This window comes from Pseudophryne corroboree, chromosome 2 (genome assembly GCF_028390025.1).
Source record: "Pseudophryne corroboree isolate aPseCor3 chromosome 2, aPseCor3.hap2, whole genome shotgun sequence".
Taxonomy (NCBI): Eukaryota; Metazoa; Chordata; class Amphibia; order Anura; family Myobatrachidae; genus Pseudophryne; species Pseudophryne corroboree.
Window position 1 is genome coordinate 961,883,604 of NC_086445.1, and position 9,249 is coordinate 961,892,852.

The 9,249-nt window shown below is 42.0% G+C and overlaps 1 protein-coding gene across 1 annotated transcript in view; it reads left to right on the top strand.

The window, feature by feature from the left end:
• LOC135050147 (multidrug resistance-associated protein 1-like) overlaps positions 1-4,445 on the top strand; it is a 139,273-nt gene extending 134,828 nt beyond the window's left edge. Inside the window, exon 28 of the mRNA XM_063956342.1 lies at positions 486-4,445. Coding sequence (XP_063812412.1) covers positions 486-606 — 121 coding nt within the window. The 3' untranslated portion in view covers positions 607-4,445. The remainder of the gene's footprint in view (positions 1-485) is intronic.
• Positions 4,446-9,249: the final 4,804 nt, after the last annotated feature.

A 9,249-nucleotide genomic window follows, 5' to 3' on the forward strand; every position in this document is an offset into this window, starting at 1 on the left:
CACGCCTGTGTTTTTCCTGGCACGCCTGCGTTTTTTCGAACACTCCCTGAAAACAGTCAGTTGACATCCAGATTGAAACTTCACGTCAATCCCTCTGCGGCAAGCAGTGCGACTGAAATGCATCGCTAGATCCTGTGTGAAACGACATCGTTCGTTGTAATAGTAAGTCGCGCGTGCGCATTGTGCCGCATACGCATAAGTGACGTTTTTTTAGCCTCATCGCTGCACAGCGAACGAATGCAGCTAGCGATCAACTCGGAATGACCACCAGTGTTCACTATTGCACAGGAGTCTTGTCAAAAGACAGCTTAGAGTACCTGTAAAGACACTGCATGTAACCACGTGTCTTACGCTCCTAATATACTGCCACTGTGTCAGTCATGTAGTCAAAATCCAGGGAAAGAGAGGAGCCAGCTCTAGAAAAAGCACACCTTATAACTGGTATATATCATTAATAATAATAATAGTTATGTTATTTTCCGCAGGGTGCTTGTTCTCGATGGTGGCAGAGTTGTAGAGTTTGATGAGCCCCAACGACTGATCCAGAAGAAAGGAGTCTTCTCTAGGATGGTGTCAGAAGCCGGGATACTCCAGAAGACAGAATAATCAATGAGATCCAGCTCACGTCACACTACTGTATTCTGTATCAGGACTCGTTAATGCATTGCTCACCAATATCACAGTAGTGCCAGATTTCTGACTGATAAGTTGGGCGTTCTCTGACCGGCAAGGAGATCCCCGCTCTATGGCTGTGTGTTCTGAGATGACCACGGTACTTATTAGGCATATGTCATCCCCCAAGCAATTCAGGACATCATCATCATTCTCCTGAGTTATGCTTTAAAGTCTGTCCAGTTCCCTATAACCTAATCACAGGGGGGATGATCAATGTAGCAATTAGTGCACTTATCTTTTTTAGAAAACACAATACAAAAGGCTACCTCGAGATTATTATGTTTAACATATTTTGATTAATAGAAACCAAAACGTTTAGATTTTCTATACATTCCGACTACTGTTTTATAAAAGATATTTTAGCCCATTTAAATGTCCAGAACACGCGTGTTGTTTTGAGCATGCTATGCAGTAAACTTACAATGAAAGTTCTGGTCTTGTCTTTCTGTGGCCATAGAACGGAGCAGAAATCATAGAGCCATAATCTTGTCAGGGGCTAATCTATCGCCAGTCCAGGCAGGCCGATTTGCCACTGTGGCTGCCCCTGTAGTGCCCTCCTCCTCGGTTATCCGGTCTTTAGGTCGACAGCATTTGGTCGACCACTATGGTCACTAGGTTGATATGGCAAAGGTCGACACACGAAAAGCTCGACATGAGTTTATCACACTTTTTAAAAATTTTTAAAACTTTTTCATACTTTACAATCCACGTGGACTACGATTGGGAATAGTAACCTGCCTGAAGCATGGCTAGCGTAGCGAGCCATGCAAGGGCATACGGTGCACTAATTGTAGTTCACGGTCACCTTGCTAAGAAAACGACACACAACCCCCCCAAAAAAAATTAATTTCGTCCTTTTCCCAGTCGACCTAATGACCGTGTCGACCTAGTCACTGTCTACCAATAGTGGTCAAGCTAGTTACTGTTAACCCTATGAGCCACACCTACTCCTCGGACTACGCCATCTTTCCAGTGATATGTTTGGAAAGATGCCTCTACACAGCAGCAGAAACCGCTGACACTGTGCTGAAATATTGTGTTCTCTTCTGCGCATACACTATCTGAATACATCCACGGAAAGATGGTGGCGCCAGGAGTAAAACGTCCCTGATCCTGCAGTTTTATTTGCATTAATGTTGGTTGACAATTTAATTTATTTGCTAATTTTTTTTTCCTATTTAATCTACACTTTCTTGGTGGCAGCTTTAACAAACGTTTCATGTCATTGTATAATACTATTTGCATAATGATCCTCAATGTACAGCATTCTGTATTATGGTGGTGTTTTATAAATAATGGTTAATAATCATCTTCTGTCTCATGACAGTGGCTCTAGTCGTAGAAAAGGAGAAACGTGTTAAAAAAAAATATCCCTTGCACAAACACTATGAGAAACAGATAGATATGTTATATTAACCTAGTCAGCGTTTTCCAACCTAGGGGTAGAGTTATTAAAGCTTCTAAAACCGAGAAGTGGTAATGTTGCTCATAACCAATCACATTCTGTCTTTCATTTTCTAGAATGCAATAAATGAAAGCTAAAATCTGATTGGCTGCTTTGCGCAACACTAATGGTGCCCATACACTAGGGCGATATCGGGTTCAATAATGCGATTGCGACCGCATCACTGCGATATATCGCATGTCAATTGCATGTGTCCGCCGATGCGATGGCACACTGGTCGAATCTCGCATCTCACGATATTATGTGCTGCACTTAATATTTATCGCATCACATGTATAATCGCATGTGGTTTTTAAGCACATGCGATCGGAGTTGTTTTGAGCTCACTTCCTGGACACTCCCCTCCACCCAGGTCGCAGGGAGCATGATCGTATGCACATCGAATGCAAAAAAAAAAAAAAAAAAAAAGCACTTCAGGTGCGATTTATCGCAACCTTGCCTGCCAGGGAAATCGCAGTGCAATATCGCATCGTGGCCAATCACACAAGTGTATGGGCACCATAACGCTTGTCTGTTTTAGAGTGATTATATCACTTACTTTTTAGCTGCAATGTTTTGTCCACAATGCCTAAAGTATACTATACTGAGGTCTTTCCCCTGCCCCTTTCTACTTCATTGTGTACCAGACAGTATAGGGCCCCATACACTTATACGACATGACGGGCAAAATCGGCCTAGTGTATGGGGCCCTTAACTTCTCTAGAAAAAAAATCTCAAACTTGTATTTTCTATTATTTTATAGTAGGTTACATAATTAAATGGCATTTTTTAAAATGACAATTTAAGATAAAAATAGTACTAACTCATTAATTGATACTATTGTAAAACGATCAGGAGACCCCACCCTGCCAGTTCATGGATACACAAATCCGTTTTTGATGTTTTTAAATGTTTTACAGACGACAGAAGACTGCTCCTCTATCTGAGCAGTGTAACATAAGGACAGCAGCAAATGTCTTTCTTCTCTACTGTAACTGGCAGGTGCCAAATTCACTATACAATAACAGGAGGAGTACTGGTGCCCCCTATTCCTGAACAAGTGTGCATGCTGCCAGGTCTGTAGGGCAGACTCTTAGCTGCAAGATAAATTGCTGTCACTGGCTGTCCCGGAAATATACCTACTGCACAATCTCTGTGCACACCCAGGGGGTGCTTCAGTAAGGTTTGCATAAGCGATCCTTACTGCATTTCCCCAAAGTTAGGTTCCTGAGCACGTGTAGAACGGGTCCTACAATTGCTGCGCAGGTATGTGAATCCCTCTGCCTGATTGACAGAAACGCAGTTACCTACTGTGTCAGCAAGGCTGATTAAGCTGACGAACAAAAATGCAATCTCATCACAAATGAGGGGAGGAGGTGGTATGCACATCTTCCTGCATATGCATTGCTAAGGACTGCAAATGCAAAGCTGCTGCGAGCAGCTTTGCATTTGCAATCCTTAATGAATCAGGCCCACTGATCCTACCAATCTTGCAATACATTTGCCTTTCACTCAATGCTAAGGAGAGCTGTACTTTACCACTACAGTCTGACGTTTCTGACATACGGAGAGATTCAAATCAACACCACGGCAGCGATGTTATTTTGGAACTGCACACTGCAGCCCTGCAAACACATGGCAAGTTCTGCGGATAAATAGAGGTGTGCAGGAGAAAAAGAAACTGGCTGACGGGTGCAGCCGAGCATTGCGGCAATCTTAGGCAGCGCTTTGCCAGTAACTGAATTCCCCCATAGAGTTCAAGTCCCTTTCTATGCTGAGGATGGATTGATTGCGAATGTCTGCTATAGCACTATATAATGATGCAGAATTATCAGTTGTTGTAACTTCATTTCAGGGACCAAACGTGCTTTAAACGGCATAATATAAAATACACGTACTGTACATTATATATAGTGGATGGATGTATTCTTATATAGAATATATATATATATATATATATATATATATACACACACATGTACAAAAGGAGTCATCTGTATATGAAAGTTATTGTATACTGAAAGGTACTGTATGACTTTTAGACAATTGTTTGACATTTTACTTTAATGTTAATAACACGAGATTACGAGTCAATTTCAATGTACTGTACAGAGTGAGGCGTATTAAACCTTCTCAAGAGGACAAGGGGAGATGGCTATCCAACCAATCAGCTTCTACCAATCATTTAATTGTCCTCTTTAGAAAGTTTGACATCTCCCCAATGTCTTGTATAGTGTCCCCCACTCTTGTTGTCAGTCTCAGGAATTAGTTGCTGTCAGTTGCTGCAAACAGCATCCAATAAATGTAAATATGTTTTCTACATCAACCACTAAGTGTGCGTGCATCTTTCCTGTGTGTTCTAGCACTTACAGGGAGACATACATAGAGGTCGATCCTATTAGCCGCAATGAGATCGCGGCAGCAGCTGCACTTTACGGCGGCCCGAATTTGCATGAAAGTGCTCGCTGCCACATAGGGCTTCGAACACTTTGGTGCGAATTCAGCCTGAAACCAGCTCGCGAAGGCTGCAACATTAGGTGCCGTTGCTGGCGTTTAAACGCCGTGGCAATGGCACATTGCACCCTTCACGGGTAATAGGATCGACCCCTAAGGCTGGGTACCAGCCGCGGCTCCAGAGGTGGGGCTGCAGCACAGTACTAATTTCAAATAGCGGAGCCACACCAACTGCCAGTGAGTCCAAGCCGCAATGTTTGCCAGCCTTTGGGGTGGCAGGTGGCACACCTATTTGAATTTTGAACTGCGCGGCAGCCCCTCCTCTGGAGCCGCCCCTGCTGGCTACACACTAGAGCAGTGGTTCTTAAACTTAATATTTCTTTATAAATTTCGCAATACATTTTTTTTGGGCTTAGCGGTGCTGTAAAAAAAAATTACAAAAAATCTGATAGTCCAGGGCACCGTGATTCTAAAGAGTTTGGGAACCACTGGTGTAAAGCATTGCTCCAGCAAGAAAAGGTACACACATGATGAACTTTAAATAACATAAACGAAGAATAAATAGAATCGTCACATTAAAATGTTTCCTTGAGAATAATTTTTTTTTTTACATCTATAAGAATAATAGTGAAAGTGTCACCGGTACCTCAAGCATTGCGGCTAAATGGGTATGAGACATCACAGTATATACGCAATGTAAGGACTACAATGATGGGACAAAATAAACCACAGGACACATTTTGTTAAATCACTTTTACTTATAGATCTACATATAAAGAGAACAAAGACAACCTCTAAATATAAATTCATACTCAATATGAGTGTTATTATGCATAGAGATAACATGTCTTTTTAAATAACCTTAATACTGCCATTTACCACTCTCATAGATGGAACGTTACTAGGACTAAAGTACAGAGAGAACACTGCATATGGCAAGATTACTGCTAGGCGAGCATTCATGGCTCAGTCTACAGGAATGTGATCTATTTAGGCTTTCCATTATATCGCTACAAGAGTGGATAACGTATTTAAATGTAAAAGGAAAAAAGCCTGAAATTTTTTTTTCTTTAATACAGGTTGAGTCTCCCATATCCATTATGCAAACATTATTTGAGCGCGGCTGATGGGTCACTGTAGACAAACTTTGTTTCATGCACAAAGTTATTATAAATAATGTATAAAATAAACTTCAGGCTTTGTGCATATGAAAGATAAATGCATTTTGTGTTTAGACTTTGGTACTATCCCCTAGATATCTCATTATGGTATGCAAATATTCCAAAATACGTGAAAATACAAAATACTTCTGGTCCCAAGCATTTTGGATATGGGAGCCTTAACCTGTATAGCAGAGTATAATTATACTCTGAGACAACCTTTTGTAAACCTAGCCCCCTATACAGAGGCGGCAGCCATTTTGTGTTCTGCACTTATATGCTGCCGATCGATCTAAGAGGAACCAGTGCCCCAGTAATGTATGATACATATTGGTTTGGCCAACAAAATGGACACCTTCACCTTCAGGTCTACTTTAAATGATAATTCCACTCAAAAATATATTTGTAACCAACACAGCTCCCCTCTACCTGCTGCTTGACAACTGTCAGAACTTAGAGGAGGAGCAAACAGCACTATTTGTTGGGTTGTCAACATGGTATGGGCGAGCACTAAGAAACTACAGGGGTTCTAGCGACAGTTATATTTCCTGTGAAGAGAGAGGGAGGAGGATATAATGAAAATAAGAAAAATTATTGTGCAAGAAAAGCAAACATGTAATTGGATGAAAACTAAATTCCCCCAGCACTCAGTTATTTGCCATTCCTATGGGGTTGGAGGAAAACCTGGTAATGCTGGTGGCTGCTAAATACCACCATTCCAACCGCTGTGGCGACACCCAGCAGACATGGCATGCAATTGGATCCACCTCACAGGAGGAAATCAAAGGACAGTCAGGTTCAGAACATGGGGTAATGCCTGGGTGCATTGCCCTGGAGCCCCTGACAGACCCTTGTCTAACTTTGTCTAAGTCCGTGTAGTGGAACCAAATCACATGCTGAGAAAAATAATGTAAGACCATGTACAACAGTGAACCTAAGATGCACGCTCTTATTTTAAAACTAATGACTTCTAGAGTTAACCATACTAAAATAATATAATTATCTTTCCAGTGATGCAGTTAAATAACGACGTAATGAATCTCACAGATATTCCCTTTACTTTGCTGATGAAAATAAAACATGCCTAAAACCCTTTACACTATATATAATAACCTGAGCATACTGCTGGTACTCTTATCTGGGTTTATTCCCTAATGCAAGTAACTGATTTACTGTACGGCAACCCAGCCAATAGGAATGCTGTGCAAACTACTACTGAACTGGCAATTGCTATGCTGGACAAGGGGCTATCTCCTCTTCAATGGCCTCCATCCTACACTGTACTCATTACTCGACTTATTTACAATACTTCCTCTTTTATAAACTTAGGGGGAGATTCAGATGTTTGAAAAGTCAGTTGGGAGTCTGTTTTTTTCCTATCTAATAAACAGGAAAAAACAGACACCCAACCGACTTTTCAAACATTTGAATTTCCCCCACATTGTATTGTGATCGCCGATAACAGACATACAGGTGTGTCCTCATACCTCTATTCTCAATACGCCAGGCAGCAAGAAATGCCTGGCAGGTGCGAGCCGCCACGACCCGTGCAACTCTAACATCAGGCGTCTTTTATGCAGAAAAATGCGTCTTAGTTGCAATATAATGCAGTTAAGACGCACAGATTGTGCTGATTAATTTGATATGTGACACTTGTATATCTGTGTGCGACAAGACTGTATATGAAGCAAAATGGAACTCGGCATAGAAAAGAGCCGCTGCATCCTTTTTGCAGTGGGCGATCAGGTCCTAACTGCGCATGCACCGCAATGCGCATGCACGTCGGACAACAAAAAAAATCAGTTTGCACGGGCGTTCGCAAGGTGATTCACAGGAGGTAGCCGTTTGTTGGTGGTAACTGACCATTTATTGGGAGTGTCCGGAAAAACACAGGCGTGCTCAAGCGTCTTCAGGGAGAGTGTGTGACGTCAGCTCCGGCCCCGATCAGACGGATGTGATCGCACTGCAGGAGTAAGTCCTGGGCTGCGCAGAGACTGCACACAGTGGACTTTAGCAGCTCATAGGATCGCACACTTGCACGGCGAATTTACACTCCCCCTGGAGGCGGTGATTATCTGAACGCAGGACAGCAAAATTAGCAGCCCAGCAGTCAGATATTAATTACCCCTCAGTCGCACACAGATATACAAGTCATATCAAATTAATCAGCACAGTCTCCACCCAGTTTCAAAAAAGAAATAAAAAAAAAAAAAGACACCCGAAGCCAGTAGTGTCTTACGGGACGTGCCAAGAGGGGCTGTTGAGCGTGACTGCAGAAAAGATGTATGAGGACACGTCTGTATGCCGCTTTATTCGGAATGTAAAAACAATATAATTCAAATATTCCTAGAGTCTGTTAAAGACTCAAATGGAATATACCCAATTCATCCTTTAGCAGCACTGTAATGCCAAATAGGACAGGTCTGTAATAAGTGGAAGAGTTACGCTCACCACTGTGCAAATCGCATCATGTTGGGCCAGGGCTTTGCCATTTCATAAGAATTATTATGCTGCATGGATGTCACAAAGCCTCTACAGAGCACACCTATACCAAACAGTGGGATTAACCTGGAGAAGGCATAAGGAGGTGATAAACCAGTGATATGTGCAAGGTGATAAAGGCACCAGCCAATCAGCTCCAATATGTAAATTAACAGTTAGGATCTGATTGGCTGGTGTGTTTATCACCTTGCACACATCACTGGTTTATCACTTCCTTATGCCTTCTCCAGGTTAATACATCTGTTGTTGGCATAATTTAAACAGAAATGAGAACAATGCAACTGTATAATTTATATATATATATATATATATATATATATATACATATATATATATATATACACATAGATACAGACTTGGAGATGCGGCACTCTGGTTCACTTAAGTAGCAATGACGGGTGTGGAGTCCCTTGTTCAGGTCAACGTTTCAATATTTTATTTATATTGTCATCAGGATACAAACTTACATAAAACAAACATACCTTTATACAAGTCCCCCACCACGTGAATGCCGGCATCGGAGCGGGACTGCATCCCCGCCCCTTTGCTGTGCTGAAAATAGACGTCATAAACATCAGCCCATTAAGCCACCGTGTTGTTACCATAGCAACCAAACAAAGTAACGAGACATCAAAAGCAACATGGTTACATCAGTTTAAACAAGTTTTAAAGCAAACGTATACATAACAATTGCACTGTTACCGCAATGCTGCATAAGAAATACTTTCATTCAGTCCCCTAGGGGCCATTACATCGAGGCGGTGGATCCATTGTGCTTCACAGCGCAATAGTTGTAAGGATCTATTACCCCCTCTGATGTTAATTGGAACCGTGTCAATCATACGGTATCTAAGACTTGCGAGAGGATGTTTAAGGAGCGCAAAATGACGGGCAACGGGTTGGTCGCTTGTACCCGAAGCGATTGCGGCTCGTATGGCAGCCCGGTGGTTGCCCATGCGCTCCTTAAACTTGCTCTCGGTTTTGCCAATATAAGATAAGCCACAGGGGCAAACT